This window comes from Centropristis striata, chromosome 8, assembly GCF_030273125.1.
Source record: "Centropristis striata isolate RG_2023a ecotype Rhode Island chromosome 8, C.striata_1.0, whole genome shotgun sequence".
NCBI lineage: Eukaryota > Metazoa > Chordata > Actinopteri > Perciformes > Serranidae > Centropristis > Centropristis striata.
In genome coordinates, this window is record NC_081524.1 from 6,349,775 (window position 1) to 6,375,781 (window position 26,007).

Here is a 26,007-nt window from a genome sequence, read left to right on the forward strand (position 1 = left end):
GCACCTGTATTATGTCGCCTTTCAAGATTTATGCCAAAGATTTAAAAAAAAAAAAAAAAAAAAAAAGGAGCCGAGTGTTAAGAGGTTAACATACTGCCGGGCCAATTACTACACTGACAAAAACAAAATTTAAATTTTCATTTATTCCACATAGTATAGCATCACAATACATGAAATCAATCATCCATCACAGTTCTGATGTGCAAGTGTCTTGTTGTATTTTCAGGTGACTGATAAGGTTGAGAAGATCTCGGGGCCCGATTCAAGAAACAAGATCACAGAGTTACAGGAGAAACGCTGCTGAGTAAAATCTGAAAACATCACCAAATCTGGAACATGATTTGGATGATTTTACGGGTTTTTTTTACTCAGCAAATGTACCAAGATACCATGTTAACCCTGCCTCGTGAGTCAGGTGCCTGGTTTTAGAGATGCAGACAGAGTTCCCACATCTCACTCCTGATAGAAGCAAACAGGCATGAACATGTTGTGTGTCACAAAAGTAATGAAATTTGGTCTTTTTCCTTCATCGTTTTATCCGTTTAATTGACGATACAAGCTGACAACACGACGCTGTATGCATGCTTGGAATGAGTACATTTTGTTCTTGTGAATCCTGCTGAACAGAGCCAAAGAAAACACAAAACATGGATTAATAATTTAGGGCAGGACTGAAACTGTAGGTGGAAAAAAAAGGAAAACATGCACATTTGAATCGACTCATATTATCATCATCATCCCAAAAACGTCTCGTTCCTCCATCAGTCCTGCTTCTCATCCTAATGCATTTCTTCTTTAAATGGCAACAAGTTATCTTTTTAAACATGGCGTAGGTTCATCATTTTACTATTTCTGAGTCATTTAACTAATTTTGGCAGTGCTTTTGCAAAGATCATTTCCAAATTGTCCAACCAAACCTTTTTTTTTTTTTTACAACCTATCATAAAGTCAATCAAAAACTCTGATTTCCAGTGGAACACACACACAGAAAAGTTACTTTCACCGATTGAAAAGAGTTTAATTACGCTAAGCTGCTGTTATTGAGATGGACATAAACTCTTTCTGTAAAGGTCCCAGTTTGGGATCTAATCAAAACCTTTCACTGACACACACACATACACTCACTCATACATACATACATACATATATACCTGCATACACACATACACACAAGACCAAGTTAGATGGACAGCACAATCCCTTTTCAGTCTGCTCAGAAAACCTTGTTTTCCCTTCACGAGTGAAACCAAAAAGCGAGTTTCGGGCAGCATTCAGGTAGGGTGAGGTGAGTGGTGGTGAGAGAAAGCTTGCACTGCAGACAAGCTTCATCTACATAAGGCCATCTCTGAACATGTGTGGGTTAGGACTAGCAGTTCACATCCACCTTTTTTTTTTTAAATCTTTTTTTTCATTTTTTAAATCAGCACAGAAGTGGTCGGGGCGGGTTCATCACGAGACAGATTCCTGCAAACTGACATCTCAGTTTGTTACAACACGGGTCTGTTTTTTTTTCCCACCACACATTGTTCATTTAGTGGGACCAGCAGCGAGTTATCACAGTCTTTGACCGCTTTGGGAAATCCAAAGAAAGTTCCTGAACCGCTTCCTGTCCAGGTGCACGTTTCCCTCTCTTTGACGTCCTCACAGCCAACGCGGTGCCGTAGCATTCACCTGAAACTAATGCTTTTAAATTTCCCTTCCGTCTCTCCCAGCCTGAGAAGCCTGACCCCCCGGTGCTGTCTCACACACTCTTGGCTGAAGCCGTCTCACAGTACTTTGGGTGCTGGGGAGCAAGGGATTGTGGTGGGAGCGCCGCTGAGCCCCAGTTTAGTAGTCTCTCCTCTACAGGCTCTCTGGCCCTTCTCCATCTTTCCTTTCCTCTCCCCTCTTTTTGCCTCTTTTTGTTTTTTTTTGTTTTGCATCAGTGTTTAGACGGTGTTTCGCGGCGTGCCGTTCAGTGCGACGGCCTTGGTGCAGGGCGAGCCCACCGCGTTGGTGCCCGCTGGACGCTGGGTGGACACGCCCACCTCGAATACTTCATGGATGGCCTTCCGGAAACAGTGGAAGTTGTAGTCTATTAATCCTGAGGAGGCAACAAAGATACGGATGATTAGATTACAACATACCATACTGGAAAATAATATTAGACCACAACAAAAATAGCTCATAAGAGTTTAATTTAAGAGCTGATATCTAGACATCTTCCATGGTTTTCTTGATAATAACCAAAATCCTTAATAACCAGCCCTAAGTCAACTTCTCCCTTTTTTGCTTTTCAGGAGAATATCGCTGCTTGAGGCCAATTGTGTCATTCCTCCATGACTTTTGAAAGAGCTTTCTAAGAAAACAACCCTGACAGTGTCATCAGGGTTATCTCAGCAAAATATGCTGTTGAGTTTCATTAAAGGAGTGTAGCTTTTTGTGCTAAAGGTCAAGATATACCGTCATGGAAAAAAAATATTGGACCACCCTTGTTTGCCTGGTACAACTAAAGGTACATTTGTGTAGACAAAAATAATAATAACAAGAATAGCTCATAAGAATTTAATTTAAGAACTGATATCTACTGGTTTTCTTGATAATAACCAAAATCATTATTAAGAAAACCAAGAAATTGATGAAAACAAGGGTGGTCTAATAATTTTTTCCATGACTGTTTTACCAGTTTTAACCATTCTTTCTAAAAAAAAGTCCCCAACTTGACAAAGGTACAATGCTGAAATTGCTGGATTTCCCCTTAAATGCACTTGATTTCAACACATTAGAATCTATAGCTTTGTATTCATACACTACACATTCGCTGAAATGCTGGAATAATGTGGAAGAAAATATGAAAACAGTCGACTCGAGGCCACATCACCGTTACCCTAATTAAGCCAAATGAGCTCCGGGGGATCACAGATTTCTCTGACAGGTTACCTTTGCGCTCGAAGCTTTCTTCTCTCAGGATGCAGACAAGGGCCAGGAACCTGGTGACCTCTTTCAGGTAGAGCACAGTGGTGTTGTTGAGCTTGATGATGGCCATGGACTCCTTGTCGTAGGCGCTGCCGCTGCCGTCCTCCCTCAGACTGGTGAGGCACAACAAACAAACAGCACAGAGTTCAGGCAAGGAAGTGAAATAATTGCAGCTTGTGGATGTGGATTAATTAAGCAAATAAATGCATGAATTAAATTGTGCTTCAATGAAAGCATCCACAAACAAAACATGGGTGAACTCTCAGGGCTCCAGACTCACTGTTTGCATTGGTTGCACTGGTGCGCCTAACTTTTGGTAACACTTTATATAAGGGAACACATATTCAACATTAATTAGTTGCTTATTAGCATGCAAATAAGTAACATATTGGCTCTTAATTAGGCATTATTAAGTAGTTATTAATGCCTTATTCTGCATGGGCTTATTATACAACCAGTAAGACATTAACTAAGAGTTTTCCCTCAATAACCTCAGAATTCTTGCTTATTAGTAGTAAGTAAGGAAGTTGTTGTATATGAGTTATGATCTTAATATGCTTTACTTTGTATGGACTTTATACGTTTTTAAACAAGAATAAGGTGTAGAGAAATGCTTGTCTTTATTTCATTGAACTGCTGTTGAAAGTGTTGAAAATGCTTTACTGAGCTCAAATTGAACATTTCAAACTAAACACAAAGCAAAATAAAACAATAAAATGCAATCAAACTGGCATTTTAAGGGTTAAAATGCGAAAAAATGTTAAAACATTTGGTAGTTTTGAGCAGGGCGGAAGTTGTTTAAGAGGTTCATGCAGAAAAAATATCAATCTGTAAAGTTTTTATCGTGTTTTTTTGGAAGTGGACATTTTTAGCCTTAAGGGTCTGAAAGGGTTAAATGATAGTGGTCCCAGAAGGTTAAGTGAAGCTGCCTCTGAAAACAACACAATTACTAATGTAGAAATAAAGAATAACTCACCCGTAGATGCAGGAGACGTCGATGACCACGTCGATCATGTCGCAGCACAGCTCGTAGGACTGCATGTCTACAGGAGAACTGTCTGTGGCGATGTAGATCTTACTGACCACGTCAAACAGAAAAGCCTTCTCGATCCCTGAATTCTGTCAGCCACAAGAATCAGCCCAATGATCACAGAGAGGAAGAGAAGAAAAGGAAATTATAATTTGGTAGAGAAAAAGGATGCTACTATCTTATGAGTTCTGGAAGACAAAACTATTGTTAGAGAGACAAATATTCTCTTTCCCCCATTAATTTGAATAATTATCTTGATTTGACAATAATGAAATTGCATTTCCCAAAAGCAAAACGTTCCTTTATTTCTCCATTATCTGTAACCGCTTGTTAAAGTTGACAGTTGACCTGATAAAAAATGCTTCATTTGTGCAGCCATATATATATATATATATATATATATATATATATTTTTTTTTTTTTTTTCCCGGAAAATCATACTGCCTGTCAAACATTTGCAACATTACTTCAAACACAACACAAAAAAGCACAAAAAGTAAAAAAAAAAAGCCTATTTTATATATTAAACGATAAGTCGATATAGTAATTATTGTGACAGGCATAGTCCTGGTAAACAAGATGAATTTAACAGCTTTTTTGGGGGGTAAAGAAATCACATTTAAAGAATATCGTCAGATTATTGTTATTGGAAAATTGAAAAAAAACAATCAAGATTTTTTTTTTTGCCCATATCGCCCACCCCTACATGGGAGCAGTAATACTAACTTACTGTCTGGTTTTAGGACTAATTCCTGCAGCTCTATTGAACTGTGCCAAAAGCTGTGTGAGTGTTACTATGGAAGCCCAGTACTGATGTTAAATGATGTTTTGATTTATCAATAATCTTTATGGAATGCTCATAAACGTAAAAACACTAATACTGTGATTTAAATTCCATATACCAAGATGAGAGGACTTTATTCATATTACCCACTGGAATATAAAAATGAGGTTCTGACAAGAAGCAGTTCACTCCATAAAGCTTCAGAATTCAGGGTTTTACTGAACGTTTTAAATCAAACTTTAATCATCCCGTCAAGATGGGATGTCTGCTAACAGACGACATGTACGAGCAGAAATTCAAACGTTTTAAAGCGGAATCTTGAAAAGTCAATCCAAAGGCAGAGGCACCGAGTTCAATTAAATGCTCTTTGAAGTATTTTTCAGTAATTATTCATGAAATATAACATCCAAAAAGAGAGTTTTTTTGCACTCAGCCCTTTTCAAGGAGATATTTTTGTCTGACAGGGAGGATTTCTCTTAAAATATATGAACCGTCTGGATGTCAGAGCAATCAGTACATTTTGGAGCACAAAATATTAGTTTTAAATATCACGTATCAGCAGCAACATCTATCTATAAAGCAAGAAGCATCTGTCTGTGTGTGTGTGTGTGTGTGTGTGTGTGAGTCTAGTTCATATCTCTCTGACCGTTAGTCAGACTGACCTCAGATTTCGTATGTGTCTTGCTCATGGCACGAAGGTGTGCATCCTCGATTTTGAAGATTTTTGAATTCATTTTTCATAATATTATTATTTACGTAGGACGTGTTGCAGCATTGCACTGTTTCCGATCGGACGCCTTTTAGGGGAGCTCCGCCCCCTTTTAGGGGAGCTCCGCCCCATTGTGTGATAGGCCTACACCTGGTCAGTAACACAATTCACTCTGGATTTCCACCCTGACTCATCTCATCTGTAAGTCTATTTAGCCTACCTATCTTTAGGAGTTTTAAAGTGCGCTACAAGGTTCGATTTTCCAATAATATTCTTATAGTTTCCAGCGAATATCAATGTTCAATGTGTATGTGCTGGATGGTGTGGTACCTTATGAAAAGTAAGTGTTCTTGAAGTTGCAGACGTTGTTGTAGCGCGATCAGCATGCTAAGTGGAGATTTAGCTTTATTCACTTCTTATGTTGCATTACTAGCGTAATGCCCATTATCATTTGATATGAGATACTTACATGCAATATAGTATATCAGGTAATTGGTTTCATGTTAATGTACTTTTAGTGCAGCATGCTGCGCAATGTGCTATCTCACGATTAGCATGCTAAGCGGAGATTTAAGCCCTTTCTTCCTCATCAGTTTGATCCATTGAAAACAGTAAAACAAAACTTTATTAACTGACAGCTAAGTATAATACGGATGGAAAGATAGCGTTTCTGTGTTATTGAAGGTTACACTAGCAAGAGGCATTAGCATTACCTACAAAACACAATCTCACACTATAAGACTACATACTACCTACGGCACTGCACTAGTCATTTAAAATCTATCATGGTGAATGTGTGCAAGGTTCACAGAGCAGCATTACACCAAAGACTGTTAATGTGAGCAGTTCCTCCAGTCTAAAGTGGCATCAGAGCTGACAGTGACTCACAGTAATACAGGCTGACTCACATAAATCATGCCGGTAAATTTAGCTTCATTCATAAAGTGTTGGCTGCTGTTAAACTCACAGAAATGAAGATGTTTAGGAGGTTCTCCAGTGTGGGCAGCTGAGGGATGAGCTTCTGCACCACTTTGCTGAAGGCCTCGAAGATGGAGTGGTCGTAGATACTCGTCAAGTAAAAGCTGAATGAGAAAAAACAAAACAGGAAGTGAATAAGCACTTACGAGTAGGAAACACTTCTCACTTCCCCAAAAAGCACATATGAAAGCAGGTAAAAATACAGATAGTCACGAGATTGCATGACGAACAGAAAAAAAATGTGTTAATCGAAGCATTCAAACAAAAACAGGAATAGAAGCAAAAAAAACATCTTACGACAAAACTGGGCCCTCATGACTTATAGAGCGTGATTACCAGTGGGGGAATGTAACTAAGTACAATTACTCAACTACTGTACTTATGATTTTGAGGTACTAGTACTTTAATTGAGCATTTCCATTTTATGTTTCTTTATACTTTTATTTCACTACATCTTGAGGCAAATATTGTACTTTTTACTCCACTACAGCTGACAGCTTCAGTTACCCGATATTTAACATAAAAACATAAAACAAATTATTTAGGTGATTAGACGTATTTTAAATTAAATAACCTAATTAAGGTAGGTAAAATGAGCCAGGATTTAAAATGAAACATCAATTTAAAAGTGATGAGACTTTAAAAAAAAAATTAAATATAAGTAGTTCAAATGAGTCGACCTTTACAAAAATTAAAATAAACATAACATTAATGCATCAATACCAAAAATCTAATAATATATATATATATATATATATATATATATATATATTTATTTATAGTACTTTTACTTGTTGCTGAGGTTTTTTTTCATGTTTTTTTCCTCCTTTCCTCTCTTCACGTTGCACTGTATTTCTTTTAATTCATCTCTGTCTCCCTGTCCACCTCTGTCATATTGTATGTGTGTTTTATACATTTTGGACGGGTTGATGGCTAATTTCATCGTCCTAGTACTTGTAACTCTGTGCAATGACAATAAAGGAAATCTGAATCTGAGTAAGTTTTAAATGCAGGACTTTTACTTGTAGTGGAGTAATTTCAGAGTGTGGTATTAGTACTTTTACTGAAGTAAAGGATCTGAATACTTCTTCCACCACTGTTGATTACGGAGATATATAAATAAAAAGGTCAGACCCTGAGGAAGCCAGAGACTTGAGCCAAATAGAAATGTCTGCATACTCTTGGCAGAAGCTCAACTTTGCAATGCATCACTGTGAAGAAAGCCCCAGAGAGCCACGAGGCAGAGCAAAAAAAACAACAAAAAAAACAGCCTTCTCAGCTCTGCTGTATATCTGGGGCCGCTCGAGCTGTCGAACCGGAATAAACAACAATCTCACCCAACATAAAACACGGTGCAGCGTGTGCCAGCACAGACCAGACATCAACAGTAAAGCTGCTGCAGAGCTGACCGGGATCGGCCGCAGGACACCGTGGTTAATGTCTTACACAACATGTTTCCACAGGGTTTCAGGGCAAAGGCTGCAATTATTGATCATTCCTCATTTTTTGATTGGGGCTGCAGCAAACACATTACTGTCATTACAGAGTAATCGGAGGATAAATTCTGCATGAAATGTTAACAAAACAGTAAAGAAATTTTGCAGAGCCCAAATTAGGGCTGGGCGATATATCTCTTTCCTCATATAAATATATTTATTTCAGAAAAAGATTTGCCTATTTTCTTGCATAGGCAATTTTATTTAAGATATATGAAATTATTTTTATTATTATTATTATTTTTTTTTTTACACACTTTGTTTTTTTCAACACATTAACAATACAAAACACAGAAACAGAACCCCCCAGCCCCATAGGGCTGGGCAATATATCGATATAAAAAAATATATCGATATAAAAAATATAGATATATTTTTAAATGGGATATCGAATTAGCCCATATCGCATATATCGATATAGTTAAAAAATATATATTTTATTCATAAATGCTGCCCTTACTAGTGTTTGTCATATTTAGTTCTTTTGTAATGTTCTTTATTCTTTTCTCATATAAATATATTTATTGAGAAGGTACTCCTGTACAGTATTTATGTTCACTTAAATAAACAGCTTCAATAAAACTACTTGTAACATGTCATATTTGACTTTGACTGAACATTTTAAAGGCTGGAACAAGCACGTTTTTGGCATTTTGGATTGATGAAAAAAATGTTTATCTTTATCTTTCCTCTCTTCTTAATACTGTGATACTTTGCATATCCCATAAAATATGGTTATCTGGTTAATATTTAAATAGTATTTTCAAATATTGTTTTATATTTCCTGTGTATGCACCAAAGCACCAAAACCAATTAATTTTATTGAAAACCTTCTTGGCAATAAACCTCATTCTGAATTATCAAAATTATTACCAGTTTTGGTTTGTTTTGATAAAGTAATTGCTTATTTCTTCAGCTCTATTATAGATTAATTTATTAATAACTCAGTCGGTGATGTGATAAATGACAATCAGAAGTTTCCAGAGACTGACTGACTAAATATGCCAAAAGGTTTATCAATTGACAGAGCAGAAGGGTGAAAAGAAAACAATTTCTAACTGCAAAGCAATCACATCCTCACTTTTAACAGGGACTTAATTACAGTAGCATTTTACTTGAAACTATAATTTCATAAATTAACTCACTAATAGTATTCAATCCAGCTCTACTCAGGCCTTCTGAAGAAAAATACAAAGCAAACAATCAGAGAGCGAGAGAAAAGTTTAATGAATTTTGAATTTCAAGTCCTTAACAAGTCATAATACGTACGTAGGGCTGGGCGATATGGACCAAAAGTCATATCCCGATATATTTAAGGTGAATATCGATATACGACATATATCCTGATATTTTTATCACAAAGTGAGAGCAAATGTTCAGTCAAAGTCAAATATGACATGTCACAAGTAGTTTTATTTAAGTGACATAAGTACTGTATAACAAAAAAAAACAAAAACCAAAGCTCCATAAAGTGCACATTTAAATAAAATAAAAAATAGCCTATGAAAAAAAATCAGCCAATGTTTTTCTGAAATAAATATATTTATATGAGTAAGAATAATGAACATTACAGAAGAACTAAATATGACAAACCCTAGTTAGGCAGCATTTATAAATAAAATATATTTTTTAACTATATCGATATATGCGATATGGTCTAATTCATTTAATCACATTTAAAAATATATCAATATATTTTTTATATCGATATATCACCCAGCCCTACACTATTATAACACTATTTTATCAACAGAGTAATAAAATATTAATTCTACAAAAATCATGAATGCTTTTAAAAGTTCAAAAGATTAAAAGTCCAAACTTAATCTGAACTAAAACTAAATTTAATCCTAAATAAAGTATTGCTGACATGCACTTTCACAGCATCTACAGTCATGGAAAAAATTATTAGACCATTGTTTTGGTCAAATATAATAATAACAACAAAAATATCTCATAGGAGTTTAATTTAAGAGCTGATATCTAGACATTTTCCATGGTTTTCTTAATAATGGCTTTGGTTACTTCTCAAGAAAACCATAAAAAATGTCTAGATATCAGCTCTTAAATTAAACTCTTATGAGCTATTTTTGTTGTTATCATAATATTTGTCCAAACAAATGTATCTTTAATTGTACCAGGCATTAAAATGAACAAGAAATTGAATAAAACAAGGGTGGTCTAATCATTTTTTCATGACTTTAGCATGACAGTGAGCTTTAGTGTTTTCCAGTCATGGGTCACTGGTGTTAAATAAAAGTCAAAGTCGACGTGCAAGTCTTCACATCTCGACCCTAAATCATGTGACTGGAGAGTGTAACTCTAGCGACTAGAGGGATACGAACCAAAAGATACACATATACTTCAGCCTTCTTTCTGAATCTTAGACGTGTCAGAAACTTGGACACTTGAATCATAGCAGCTCTGGTATCTGAAGCACAGGTCACAGTTTCCTCATTAGGAGGTCAAAGAGGAATCTCACAGTAACACTGAGTATGCAGAACACAGGCTGCTCTACATCAACACCACAGAAAAACACAACACTAACCAACCAGTAAGTTTCAGCCCTGAACTCCTGCTTCACACACAAATATTCCAATTCCATAACATGCACTTGTTTCTCATGATGTGTTTAAGGTCTGTATGTTATGTAAATATGTAACTGTATTCTGTGTTTGCTGCCTCTTGGCCAGGGCTCCCTTGAAAAAGAGGTTCTTAATCTCAATGGGATATTCCCTGGTTAAATAAAGGTTAAAAAAATAAAAAAATAAAAAAATAAAAAATAAAATATCTTTACACACCTCAGTTTCAGTATATTAGATTGTTGTTTTCTTCTAAAAACGTTGTAACAGTATAAAAGGTAAAGAAAAACAGAATGCATCAAACTCGGTTGTTTATTTACAGAAACAAAAGTTTATCAGTTTGAACAGAAATATATCGTCTTGGTACTGTTTTCAACTGAATGTGTCACAAGGGATTAGTAAATTATGGAATTCTGTTTTATTTACGTTTTAGACGATTTCCCAACTTTTTGGGAAATGTGGTTGTACGTGCAAATGCAGTCATGGAAAAATATATAAGACCACCCTTTTTCTTCAATTTCTTGTTCATTTTAATGCCTGGTACAACTAAAGGTACATTTGTTTGGACAAATATAATGATAACAATAAAAATAGCTCATAAGAGTTTAATTTAAGAGCTGATATGTGCAGGCACACACTGATATGGGAGATCGGTGGTTCGATCCCTAACCATGGCAGTCTACATGTCAAAGTATCCAGATACTGAACCCAAAATTGCTGCAGTTTTTGTGTTTTCATTAGTTAACATATCTTCATATCTACAGTATAAACAATATCTACAAAAAAACTTTTCATTATCTAATTATTATCTAGATAGTAATTAAGTACGGTAAAAAAAAAAAGTCTAAAATACACAAATCTTTTAAACACACTTCTAACAAAATCTATTTTTAAAATGTTTATTCGCTGAAAACAAAATATAAAAAAGGCAACAACATTGTAGTTTCTGCACTACTACCTTTTACAGCAAAAGCAGACTCTGGTTTTGCTGTAAAAGGTTCTGATAAAAGTTTAATTTAAGAGCTGATATCTAGACATTTTCCATGGTTTTCTTAATGATTTTGGTTATTATGAAGAAAACCATGAAAAATGTCTAGATATCAGCTCTTAAATTAAACTCTTATGAGCTTTTTTTGTTGTTATATCATTATATCTGTCCAAACAAATGTACCTTTAGTTGTACCAGGCATTAGAAATAAACAAGGTAAAACAATGGTCTAATAATTTCCCCTCCCTAGTTCCTCTTACTGATGCACAAAAACATTCGATAATATTTATGGCTTTTAGTATAATTCTGCTGGTCGAGGAAGATTAACAAAGTGTTAAAACCGCCTTGATAAAAATCCTACTATGGGATTAAAAGTCATATGCTTCTGGTAATGAGGATGTTGTGCTAAATGTGCAGACTCAGAGGTGAAAATAAAACTTTACACTGTTTATGAATGCGGCCTTATTTTCACTTTCAAACTTAACACACTTTCCCTGCAGTGGGAGGTGTGACTGTCTGGACTCTGGGCTGATATATTAACACCTACATGTGTTATCATAGCACAAAGTTGTTCAGAAAAATCATGAGAAATCATTAAAAATATATTATCAATGTGTTGTGGAATTCAATAAAGCAGGTGTTGTCTCTTAAAGGGGGATGCAAAAACCTTTTTAGCATCTGTATCATAAAACGAGCTACATGAGAGAATTAACTGCTCATTTATTATGAAAGCTGTAAGGAAAAACATGCAATCACATCTTACACAATTTCAGCAATGTCTCAACATTATAAATAATGCTCCTGATGTGTTAAAACTTGTCCAACATGAGTTATTGTACATACAAGTTACTGAAATGCTTTTTGGAGGGGATTTCTGATTAGCTGTACCAGTTACCACAGCTCAGTTTCTAAGCTGTGACTGGATTTTTGATCATATTTGGGTAAATCCTCTCTGAAGTCTTACTGTAAACATTTAAAACAGAGTGTGTTGTGGTTAGAAAAAACAACCTTACTGATGTGAGTACACGGGTAGTTAAGGTAGGTGGTTGATTTGATTTTAACCCTCTGGAGTCCATCTATTTATTGAAAATACACATGTTTTATTTACAGTAATAACTTTATTTATATATGATATGTAGACAAGCTGAGAAAGCCAGTTGAAAGTGCAATCATAGGAGCTTTCAGTGTGCCATTTATGTTTCTAGACCATTTTTAAAATGTGAATTTTCTTTCTACAATGAAAACTATTATTATATTATAATATTATATTTTTAATTGACGTGCAAATAGACGGTTTTGTAGTTTTATTTATTTATTTTTTTCTGCTGTTTTTGTGTGTATTAATGGTTTTAAAAAAAGGTACATTTCCATAGACACCTGTGTCTTTTGTTTGTATTTTCGGTTCCTGGCAGCTTTATACTTTAATTAAAATAAAATGAAAAATCTGACTGATAGCCAAGTTTGTGTGGAGAAAAAGGAGCCATGCATGTGATGTAAGGACAGACTGAAAGATGCTAAACAGAGACAGAAATAAATGCATAGGAAGTTGACAAATTTGAACCCAAATCTCCTGGACTTCAGAGGTTTAAGATTAAAGGTTATTTTATGAGTTGAGGAAAAATCTGCCATTTCTTAAGATTAATAAACTATGAAAACCCCTCTGAAAAATGAATTATAACAAAGCTAAAAATGGAGGCAATTTTTCTTAGCACATGAAAAGTGGACATTTTGGAGATAAAAAGTTTGACGCAACGTTGATTCATGGTTTCAAACAGTAGAATAATCAATTAACTTTGACACAGTGTCGTTAACAAATCTACCTCTTTGTTGCAGTTCAGTTAGTTTTAATTTGATTTTAAAGTTTGTTTGCTAGTTTTAATTTTTTTTTTTTGGGGGGGGGGGGGGGGGGATGCTTAGTTTTAGTTTAGTTTTTTATTAGTTTTAGTGTTAGTTTTAGTTTTTTTGTAATGGGGTATTTGTTGGGTGCGAGATTAAAAAAAGTCACAATAAATGTTGCCTTTATTTCCTTTTATTATCCATCTCAGTTTTTTTATTTTTTATTCTAGTTTTCATTATTTCATTAGTTTTCATTAACTATAATAACCTTGGTTTGTGCATGTGTGTGTTTTTAAGGATCCAGAAGTGAAATAAAATGTAAACAAACCTTAGATGCAGTTTTTCTAAGCTGGCGTCTGCCAGGTCGTCGTTGGCTCTCTGATGAATGTCCCTCTGGGTCTCGATCTTGTGGTCGTCTGAGAGGCCGTCCACTTTGTGGATAAACACCTCGAAGTTGATCTCTGGGTTGACTCTGTAGGCCCGCGACACGGTGAGGTGAAGCCTGCCCAGGGCCTCCACATAATCATCCTGAGAGGAACAAAGCAACATATTAATACACATATTTAACATGCACATCTTTTCAGAAAGTGAATCAAAAAACTGTCAATAAATACATTACAGAAGGCAATATTACAGTACTTACAGTCATGGAAAAAATTATTAGACCACCCTTTTTCTTCAATTTCTTGTTCATTTAATGCAACTAAAGGTACATTTGTTTGGACAAATATAATGATAACAAAAATAGCTCGTAAGAGTTTAATTTAAGAGCTGATATCTAGACATTTTCCATGTTTTTTTTGATTATGATTTTGGTTATTATCAAGAAAACCATGGAAAATGTCTAGATTTTAGCTCTTAAATTAAACTCTCATGAGCTATTTTTGTTGTTATCATTATATTTGTCCAAACAAATGTACCTTTAGTTGTACCAGGCATTAAAATGAACAAGAAATTGAAGAAAAGAAGGGTGGTTTAATATTTTTTTTCCATGACTGTATTTTAGTTCACATTTATCTTCTGTGACTGGGCCTTATCATTTAAGTAAAAATTATGTTCACATCTATTACCTGTTGTGTTTTAATGTGTTTGTTTACATAAGAATGTCACCAATATAACTGTAGACCCAGCACTGTTCATTTTGGGTATAATTCCGGAGAATATGACAGATCAAGACTGTATTTCGCTTATTGTTATTGGCCGATTGAGGTGAGTGAACTGCGACGTTTGTGTTATGCACAGAATTGAAACATTGCATTCCTTAACTTTCAGGTTTATTACCTGCTGCTGCTGTCCCTTTAAAAAAATAGAGAAATAAACAAACACAAGTGGAATACTGATAGTAATATCCTCTGTACACCAGGTTGTCCTTCCCGCGGGGAGAAAAGGGAACAGATATGCAGCAAAAGATAATAAAACGTAGATAAACTGCAATTACAAATATGCCACACCTACTTCCTGTCAGTTAGATGAACAGGAAAATCAACACGAGCCGGCTATTAAAAGTGTTACAGTAAACACACACACACACACACACTTATCTGTTGCTTCGAGACAGACGGAGGTGAACGTTCTCATCAGCTTTAAAGCAGGTATGAGGAAATGTTCCGCTGCATTGTTTTCCAAAACAGCGAGACGAAAGCGCGTCTCCTCAGATATCAGCGTGCCATCAGCTGCTGAGACTAATTGAATCTGATGCACCTCCTCGTGTACAAGCAAACCCTGCAATCAGATCAGCTGTGGCTAACATCCTCGCTGACATTACTTCTTGAAAGCACTTAGAGCGCTGGCATAACAGCCAGGGCGTGTAATCGTCTTTTATTCAGGAGACTCTGGCTGTCCATCGCCGAGTTCATTCTCAGAGGAACCTACTGGCCCTTACACCAGCAGGGAGGGATAAAAAAAAAAAAAGTTGTGTTTTCTATATGTGTGTTGTTTCACCTTGAGGAAATGGAAAATAAGCATGAAAAAGAGTCTGGATATTTTCATATCTCATGATTTCATTTTCCAACGTGGATGTGGATTTGTTCCATAAAAAAGCCCAAATTTAATGGCCTCTGGCTGATTTTAATGCCACAATTCCATTATATACACTGATCTTAATCATTACATATTTTAATTAATTATTATAAAGGGGAATAAAGGTTCTTGTATGTTTTATTGAAGGCATCTTAATTTGACTGTCTTCTTGTAAATTCTGTGGTGGATTCTGTTAACACACTGTGCTCTTATTTTGAAAGCTACATGTGTTTAGCGACAGGAAGTAATTCAGACGTTGAGAGCTAAATGAGAGCAAACACCTCACATTACATTTTCACAGTCAGGAGATACTGTGAATGATATATATATATATATATATAATCTATGTTATCCTACTTGTTACGGTGCTGCTATTAGCTGGCATGCCCCCGCAGAATCTTTTTTCCATAAAAAGCCCAAATTTAATGGCCTCTGGCAGATAATAATGCCACAATTCCATCATATACACTGATCATAATCATTGCATATTTTTAATTAATTATTGTAAAGGAGAATAAAGGTTGTTGTATGTTTTATTTAAGGCATCTTAATTTGACAGTCTTCTTGTAAATTCTGTGGTGGATTCTGTTAACACACTGTGCTCTTATTTTGAAAGCTGCATGCGACAGGAAGTAATTCAGACCATTAGGCACAGTTTGGCCTTTTGTGATTAAAACAACTTTAATTGTCAGCTAATGCTAACCGAACAGTGTGTTTGGATTTGTTTGGACGGGTTGATGTTATTTAGTTCCAAAACAGCAAAACCAAAAGTTTTGCTGTGAAAACACTTCCACTTCCTGTGTTTCTGACCTTGTCAAAGAAAGACTTTTTTCACCGTTTTTTTTGGTTTTTTTTTACCTGAGCATCGATGACAAATATCAAAGCCCCGGTTCCTCTGAAGATCATCTCGTAGTCGAAGGTGGGGTCGAAGAAGTCCACCTGACCCGGGAAGTCCCAAATCTGGAAGTTGACGAAGGAGCTGCTGGAGATGTCGTCCTTGTAGATCTTGTTGGTGCTCTCCAAGAACAAGGTCTCGTTGGGAGACATTTTGTGGAACACCACCTGAAATCAGAGTCACATTCATGTTCAAGTAAAGTCAAAGCAGATTTACTTGTATTGATTTGGTGGCTGTAATCTAGAGTCCTTAAATAAAGGTTTAATAATAGATTTTAAGCATTTTGCGATATGATGAGTATTGCGATACAATATATTGCGATTTAACTGCATTTTGTTATTCAATCAAGATTTGTTTTGTCAAATAAGAGAAAAATTCTCAGTCTATTCATCTCACTTCAGTCTTTTTATTTCGCCACAATGAGAGTCAAAGCCACAGACTGACCAACAAAGTATTCAGCAGTATGCAGCAACTAATAGATGATCTTTGCAGCTCTACTCTGAAATTTGTTTCAACTTTAACTGGCATGTGTGTTAAGAGTGTTTACTGCAATAGTTCCAATATCCTAAAAATATTCTCAAGTATTTTGGGTTCTGCAGACACATTGTACCGCCTTCTCAGTTACAGGTGCACTGATCTGATCCTGATATTGGATATTGGGCTGAACTCTAATAGCTGGATCGGGTATCAGCAACAATGGGGCCAATCTATTCTATTCAATTTCATGTTTTCATACTATATTCATAACATACTGGAACATTTTTTATTTATTTGATGCTGCATTTTAAAGGTTGACGGTTGGATTAGAAGTCCTGTGAAGTCTGAAGATTTTTTTCTTTTCAAGTTGCTGTAAACTTACACTACTGGTCAAAAGTTTTAGAACACACCAACTTTTCCAGAATTTAATTGAAAATGATGCAGTTTAATGTCTCAGTGTACTCTGAAATTAATGCACATTTGCAACATTTAAAATTCTTGATTGAGCATGATAGTGTTTTGAAAGTAAAAAAAAAGATTCAAAATCACATTTTATGTTGGACTAAAGGACTAAAAAAAAGACACAAAATGACCAAAAAAAGACACAAAATGACAAAAAAGACACCTAAAGACACAAAATGACCAAAAAAGACACAAAATGACTTACAAAGACATGAAAAGAATTCAAAAATGGACAAAATAGCCCAAGACTCCATAGAGTTAAGTTGTTAACCCATTTCTTGTTCCCTGAAAAAAGGCCTACTTGTATAATTCTGAAATGTACATTATTTTCCAGTTTTGGTTAAGCTTACCTTTTTTTATTTACCTCTGGCAGTTCACCACTTACCTTTGGACCCTTTCAAGCTGTTCATTTGACTTGAACTGCTTGAATTTCAATAAAAAACTGGAAAAATTGGGGTGTTCTAAAACTTTTTTAGTGTATATCTGTATATTTATTATTTAAATGTTATTTTACAGAGTTGAGAAAGCAATGTTGTAGTCACGCCTGATGTCTCCTTGCACATTAAAGAATGATCCCTGACACTTCTAAACAGCTTATTAATTAAACACTGCTACTGAATCTGTGTCAGCCGATACCCAAAGTCCAGGTCTCATTATCAGGACTGGAAAAAGACTTTCAGTGTACACTGCTTGGTTTTAAAGTTTATTAAATGACTAACATTTGTGTTATATGGCTGAGACTTTAAACATTTTGTTACACATTCTTTAATCTTGTTTTCCTATTAAATTATGACAAAAGGTGATCATTTAATAATACATTGATTATGTAAATAATAGAGCTGCAACAATTATTCAATTTACTGAATAATAATCGATTATTAAATTAATCGCCAACTATTTTGATAATCGAATAATTGGTTCAAGCTGTTTTTTTAAAGACAATAAGTCCAAATTCTCTGATTTCAGCTTCTTCAATGTGAATATTTCTGGTTTCTTTGTTCCTTTATGACAATAAACTGAATATCTCTTTGGTTTGTGGACAAAACAAGAGATTTGAGGACGTCATCTTGTTGTTTGGGAAACACTGATTGATATTTTTCAACATTTTATTGACCAAACAACTAATCGATTAATCGTTTAAATAATCGACAGATTAAATCGATAATGAAAATAATCATTAGTTGCAGTCCTAGTATATAATAACTTTATATACAGACTTTCTGAAGCTGTGTTTTAGGTGTTTCTTCTAGTTACACAGATAGTGATGTACTCTTACAATATCTAGTATCTTGCAAAATTGCCTGAATCAGTAACATTGTTTTCATGTTAGTGTTGTACTGTGTAGAGCATGGGTCTCAAACTCGCGGCCCAATCGCGGCCCTCGTGATGATATTTTGTGGCCCTCACCTTGATATGAAAGTTTTAATGCGAGTTTTATATGAATGGCACTTTACCATGTTGTGTGTGGAAGGTCCCTTTAGTTACTTTTTTTGGTAATTTTGTGTCTTTTTATGGTAATTTTGTGTCTTTTTTTAAAATAATTTTGTCATTTTTGTGTAATTTTGTGTCATTTTTAAAATAATTGTGTCTTTTTATAGTCATTTTGTGCCTTTTTTGGTCATTTTGTGTCTTTTTAAGATAATTTTGTGTCTTTTTTGGTCATTTTGATACTGCCTCCAGCGGCCCCCAGGTAATTTGAGATTGAGACCCATGCCTTACAGCAGGGGTGTCAAACTCAAATACACAATGGGCCAAAATTTAAAACTTGAATAAAATCGCGGGCCAACATTGAACAAATAAACCTTTTAATATATACCAAACATGTTTTGCTTTAACATTAAATATGGAACCAGCAACGCTTATAAACATAGAATATATAACTAAATAGTGCAGACATGCAAAATCAAATTTCAAATAAAAAACACATCAATGTCATTAATTTATTAAATAAAAATTAAATAAAAATCGTATGCCTCTTTTCTATTTGCATCCTTCTGATTTAAATATCAAAATAAAGTTTTTCAACAGGTTAATACATTTAAAAATAAAAATAACAATAATAAGTAGTATTTGAGTATTAGCGGTAAATGCGGCATATAATACCGGCGGGTCAGCTTTTATAGTACAATAATAATATAATAATTTGATATTGGCTCACGGGCCAAATAAAATTACACTGCGGGCCAAATGTGGCCCGCGGGCCAGAGTTTGACACCCCTGGTGTAGAGGTTAATGCTGTGATTCAGACACAGAGACATCATTTGAACGTCACATGCAGAGCAAGAGGGAAAAAGGCCACAACACTGCAGACTCACTGTGATGCAACACATCACTCTACATTCAGCTGCATGCTCTCAACCAGCCGACAGTACGGCTGCAGCTGTATGAAGTGAAGTGTGGCTGAGAGTTGATCTGGGTCTTGCTCTACTGAATACAGTAACAGGTAGAAATAAGCTGCAGTGGGTGACTGTAGAGGACCTGGGATTGTTCTCTCCTCTGCCAATTTGAATCAGAGTGCAGGCCACTGAGGTCACAGGCCAATGAACCAGCAAAAAGCCAAATCACATGTTTTTCAGCCCATACTGGAGGCTTACAGGAGGACATTAATCTGAGACTTGACGGTGTGTGGATTATAGCAAATCAGTACAAGTGTGCACTAGAGTACAGAAACCTGCATTTCTTTACTTTTGTGTCATCAGGTGGGTAATTCTCATGAACATGGTGCAGCTCATAGCAATAATCCAAGAGCATTGAATATATTTTATTTGACTCTTTATAACATATACAATATAAAGTCACTGTTTAATATGACTTTATAATCTATTTTTTTTTTTTAATGAACGTATTTTCTGACATTTTTAGAGACACTGTAAGCAAAATTCATTACCGTAACACATTTTTAAATTAAAAAAACACAACGAAAAGTTTTTTTTTTTTCCTTCTTTTTCTTTGGTAAGCACTTAAATATGCTCAAACGTAGCTGGTATTACCAACATGTATTTTATTAAAAATATACACATATTTTAATGCAAACAATTATATCATTACCGTAACATTTAACCATTTTTTCTCATTATTTTTCATTCAGATTTTGTTCTTTATACATTGGTAAAAACCATTATATTTGTTTATATTCTGTTAAATTATACATTTTTAAATAAATGTGTATTTATTTTTATAAAGCTTATTAAATATTTATTATGCATAAACGTGGGGAAACCATTACTTTTTTATCTGGATGCATTACAGTAATGAATTTGTGAATCAATCAATATAGAAAATATTATTTTTAACACAAAACAATAAATTGTGCCTCATTATGGCTATATTGTTCATTCATATAAAAGTGAAATATATTTAATTTAATAAAGTATGTCCTTATAATCTTCACAAACATAACTTAGACTGGCTCCATGAGAATCACCCAGGCAGTGTGTAGGATGGGCTCCTGGCGAGTCACGCAACATCCAGCCCGATTCTACTTCCCTCTTGATTTTTAACATTAATAATAAAATATCATAGACGGCACAACTGGGCCTCATCTATTATTCAACCACGGTGCCCGCCTGAAAGCGGTAGACTTGAAGAGTATAACAGACAGCTAACCTTGCTGTAGGAGTTAGCTGGATGATGCAAAAAGAAAAGACAAATTAAAGACGGATTACCAACTGGACCAAGAGGGCAACAAGTCCAAAGAGGCCCAAAGGCACCCAGTTCATTGCATGTCCATTGTTTTAACTTATCTGATTAACTATACATTTCTTAAGGCATTTACACCACTAAAGTATTTTTTTTTACTTTATTTTTTCAACTTTTCACACACATACCATACATTGAACTAATGAGGGACTAAAATGGCATTACAATAGATACCCGTCGCCAATAGCGGTTTGCAAAACAGACATTAAAAATAATAACAGCAGCAAAAGAAAGAACAAGAACAGGGGGTAGGAATAAATTAATACAGGCTATGATAGTGTTGTTGCTCCAATCATTTATCAAAGTGTTTCAAATACACGACAGGTTGTTTCCTCTTTGCATACAATTGTCCCACTTTCTCCAAAAAGCATCTCCTTTGTCCTTTTGCAGTCTTAAACTGAAGGTGAACCGTTCCATACATGAATGTTGGTAACTATGTTTGACCATTCCTTGAGAGTGGGAGGTTCCTTCCGAAGCAAACGCCTTGTTATGGCCTTTTTGCTTGCTGCCATTGAGACTTTCAAAAGATATCTGTCCGCCTTAGATATTTCCAAGTCCGCATTCCCCAAGTAAAAGGACAAACAGGAGAATTCAATAACCAAGGATTTCCCTGATAGTATTACCAACCCCATCCCAAAAAGACTTAAGGGCAGGGCAACCCCAGAATATGTGTGTGTGGTCTGCCATACAATGGCTACACCACTAAAGTACAGTTATAATGATGCATTCACATGCTCCTTGGATGATCCCTTTCCCAGAATGCAAAGTCATTTTTTTTTTAATCCTGTGTTGATTTAAGTTGTGACATTGCAACAGCATGAACGTTACAAAGAAGAGGTGGTGTATTTTATTGCTCAGAGCGTTTAAACCACACGTTCTTTGATTAAAAATATTTTTTTCTCTGTCTTGTTACCAGTGTTAAAGCTAATAAATAACTTTTCTAACAAATCACAGTAACCCTACAAGGGCAGCAAATAACAGTCATAACCTAAAACCATATTACAAATGACATTTCAGCAAAAAAAAGGTAATTTGAGAATAAAGAAAACGTTTCTACAACTCAACATATACTTTTTTTTGACATGTCCGCCATGTTCCTGCATTGTCAACTCAGCAAAACTGATTCCCAAAATGTTCGACAACTTTCCAAGTTGTTTTTCCAACTTGACGGTGCGTTCACATGACATGAGATCATTCCGGCACCACATTGATACCAAGGTTAACTTGGTGGCAATGTCTTGTAGAGGGACCCTGTGCCAACATCTTACATAAAAAAGCTTTGGTTTTTTTACTTCATATCTTCCTCATATGATGCATAATTCTTATTGAGCTGTAGTTAATCATATCACAAGTTTAAGCAAATTAAATATAAATAGGTTAGGTTTTCCTGCAGGGTTTTTTATAGCAGAGATGAACCACCTCACCTGAAACAAACACTGTCACTGCTTATATCATATAACACAGACATAAACTGTGTATGTACTGAGTGGTTTTTGTTCAGGACTTAATCTACTGAGTAAGTAGATCACAAGAAGTAATAATAAAAAGATATTACTCTTGAAATAAAGAGAACGTGAAACTATAGCTATATAACAGAGGTACTATTCCCTCCAGCTAAAAGACATATATATATATATACATTAATGAAATATAGTGTGACTGTTAAACTGGACTTTAACCACATCAGTAAACCGATCACAAGACGAGCTGCTTCAGGATCTATGTGGCCTACCACTAAAGCTATAACATGTTCTAGGGGGAATCCCTAGTACTGGTTTCTCTGGACTTAATGGCCACAGAGGGTACATAACTGCACATGGGGTGGTTGGTTTGGGAGTCTCCTAGTTCCCTAATCCAGGCATGATATAAATGCATAGTTTGAGGGCATACTGACCACACTGCAGGTGCTGTGACTTTGCACTGATTTAAAACAAAGTGTCATGACTTGCAGAATCACAGTAAGTGGTTATTTTTTATTTGCTTCAAACCGGATCTAGAATCCGATGGACAGTTTAACATATAAGCGAGAGATAACCAGATATTTTGCTTGTGCCCACACTGCCCTGGGTCCTTTAGAGGGCGTGGGCCTCTGGGCAATTGCCCATTTGCCAATAATGGTTAATCCGGCCTTGTATCTGCTGGTTCATAGCTATCATCACTTACGACATGCTAAAGCAGGGATGGGCAAATTAAATGCTGCAGGGGGCCACAATTTTTCATCGTCACTACCACAGGGGCACATATAGGACCGTGCACTTCACCAGATATGATGACACTGCAATTTTAAATATGTTTACAGTGCAGTTACTTAACATATTTCATGCTCAAATGCATGTATAACAGTATAAATAGGAATACAAAAGGTTTGAAGCAAATAACAAATAACCACTTACTGTGATTTCTTTTTCTTTTTCAGTGCAGACCAACATTAATTGCAAGAAGTAATTTTGTGCATTTTTACACTGCACTTTTAAGATTTCATGCTCAAATGCATGTAGTTGTACTGACGGCCACTTCAAGTGAGGGTGCGGGCCGTATGTGGCCCCCAGGCCTCCAGTTGCCCATCCCTGGCATAGGAAGCTGACAAATTGAAATTTGAACCAAAATCAGCTGGACTTCAGAGGTTTAAAACAAATTGTTATGACTTGTAGAATGAAAAGTGTGAAATATAGTGTGACTGTTAAACTGGACTTTAACCACTTAAGTAAAGTGATCACAAGACGAGCTGCGTCAGGATCTATGTGGCCTACCACTAAAGCTATAACATGTTGTAGGGGGAATCCCTAGTACTGGTTTCTCTGGACTTAATGGCCACAGAGGGAACATAACTGCACATGGGGTGGTTGGTTTGGGAATCAGCAGGGGCAGTGGCGATTCTACACAGGGGCCTCCAGGGGCCACTGCCCCTGTGAAGAAGCCCTTGGCCCCTGCTGTGGCCCCTGTGTCAAATTAATAATAAAATTATCAATTTATAACAATGAACAATTAAACAATTCTAACCTTTTTTTGTTCAAACAATATCTCATTGTACACAAAAGAAACCCAGAATGTTACATTGTATAATAGTTTAACTCTCTGGAGTCTTAAAGGGATATTTTGTCCATTTTTGAATCCTTTTCATGTCTTTACATGTCTTTGTAAGTCATTTTGAGTCTTTTTTTGGACATTTGTGTCTTTTTTTGGTAATTTTGTGTCTTTTTTTGTCATTGGTGTCATTTATGTTTCTTTTTTTGTGTCTGTTTTAGTTATTTTGTGTGTCTTTTTTGGTCATTTTGTGTCTTTTTCAAGACATTCAAAGATTTTGAATGCTTAAATATCATCTTTGCCATTCTTTCATGTGCTAATGTGCCCCTCTGATTAAACACTGGCCCCTCATTGGCCCCCCACAGTGAAATTGGTCTAGAACCGCCACTGAGCAGGGGCCTCCTAGTCCCCTAATCCAGGCATGATTTAAATGCATAGTTTGAGGGCATGCTGACCACACTGCAGGTGCTGTGACTGTGCACTGATTTAAAACAAAGTGTTGTGACTTGCAGAATCACAGTAAGTGGTTATTTTTTATTTGCTTCAAGCCTTTTGTATTCCTATTTATACTGTTATACATGCATTTGAGCATGAAATATGTGAAGTTACTGCACTGTAAACATATTCAAAATTGCAGTTTCATCGTATCTGGTTAAGTGCACGGTCCTATATGTGGCCCTGTGGTAGTGACGATGAAAAATTGTGTTGTCTCCACAATTCATTTAACTGTGCACTGATTTAAAACAAAGTGTTGTGACTTGCAGAATGAAAGGTGTGGTCGGGTCGCAGTCATGTGAGAGAGAGAGCTCCACATCAGACCTGCCCAGTGCCTCACAGCTGGGTGGGTCTAAGATATATTTGGCATGTTGGACAAGTTATCCAAACAGTCACATGCTTTGTGTGCATATATGAGTAAAGATGCACCCAGCGTCTCCTGTCCACCTGGTTGATTATTAACTGCACTATGGTTAGCTAACACTGGAGGCTAACTACTCATGAGGGGGTCTAAATGCCCGTTATTGCTCTCTCCTACAGCTAGACAGGTGATCTGCTGGTTCATAGCTATCATCACTTACATGCTAAAGTAACTCGCTAGCTATTTTGGCTAACGTCCCATTTAGTTGCGTGCAGCAGAAAGGGGCTAATAGTTGAACATCTCTGCCCACCTTCTGGATGGATGACTTGCCGCTTCTCCTCAGCCCCATGAGCAGGATCCTCGGCTTGCTGTCGGACGGCGCCGGGCTGTCCTCGATGTCGGCCTCCTCTTCACCATAGCCGAAGTCTTTGGGGAAGGAGTCCGCCACCCCGTAGCTGTCAGCCAGCTGTTCCACCTCGTACTGGATCGACATTTTGACCTAACGCTTCCCCGCTTCCCCCCCTTTACTTGTCGGTCACCGCACCCGTGTTTGTATCGGACGATCGGTCCGCACCACCAACTAGCCGTCACACGGTGAAACTGGTGTGTCAATAAAGCCCAGGCTGCTTGGAAACACCGAGCGTGATCCCACACATTTCCTTAGGATTTCCTCTCCCTTGAAAAAAAACTCGCCCTTTGTTCCCGCCCCCCCTCGATTCTGATTCGTTGGCGGAATTAAAACGCGGAGTGTGATTGGTCAAGGCGCCTGTCACTCTGCTGAGGTTCGTCGCTGTCACCTGACTAGTACTCAGACCTGTTTCGTGACCTATCACCCGAATATGAACCAAATACGCACTCAAAACACAGCAATTTAAAAGCCGTTTCAGTTTGTAACAATAACACATATTATATATATTATTTATCCGCCGTAAAATAAGTTATTTGATAGAGGTTGTTAAAAAACGGGCCAAATAGAAAGTGGGCAGTGCTGCTGTTCTGCAACATCACCAGCAGGTGGCGGCAGAAACCCATTACAGTAAAGCAAGAGACTTTCATGGGCTTTCTAAAAAGTCGGAATTCATCCCGTCCTTATGCAAGATTTGATTTCCACCGAAGAAAAATATTATAAATATATTTTAAAAATTTTTTTTGCTTTTTTCAATACACAATTGATCTTATGGAAGTACTGAGGTTATGAGTGCATATAAAATCAATCG

General features: G+C 36.1%; 1 protein-coding gene across 1 annotated transcript; it reads right to left on the bottom strand.

The window, feature by feature from the left end:
• Positions 1-124: 124 nt before the first annotated feature.
• On the bottom strand, positions 125-25,467 carry rragca (Ras-related GTP binding Ca). The gene is made up of 7 exons (XM_059339030.1): positions 25,101-25,467; positions 16,236-16,439; positions 13,687-13,886; positions 6,446-6,560; positions 3,932-4,074; positions 2,920-3,068; positions 125-2,083 (listed from the first exon to the last, which is right to left on the bottom strand). The coding sequence occupies exons 1-7, from the start codon at positions 25,281-25,283 to the stop codon at positions 1,929-1,931; spliced, it is 1,149 nt and encodes a 382-aa protein (XP_059195013.1). The 5' UTR covers positions 25,284-25,467; the 3' UTR covers positions 125-1,928.
• Between the last annotated feature and the right edge of the window lie 540 nt (positions 25,468-26,007).

What these genes read in the sequence shown, in the direction of transcription:
- rragca (XM_059339030.1), bottom strand. Translation starts at nt 25,283, where the DNA reads ATGTCGATCCAGTACGAGGTGGAACAGCTGGCTGACAGCTACGGGGTG. An exon ending in TCCTAAACATCTTCATTTCT is followed by an intron (nt 4,075 to 6,445) that starts GTGAGTTTAACA and finishes TGTGGCTGACAG; the next exon opens with AATTCAGGGATCGAGAAGGC. An exon ending in GACGTCTCCTGCATCTACGG is followed by an intron (nt 3,069 to 3,931) that starts GTGAGTTATTCT and finishes GTGCCTCACCAG; the next exon opens with TCTGAGGGAGGACGGCAGCG.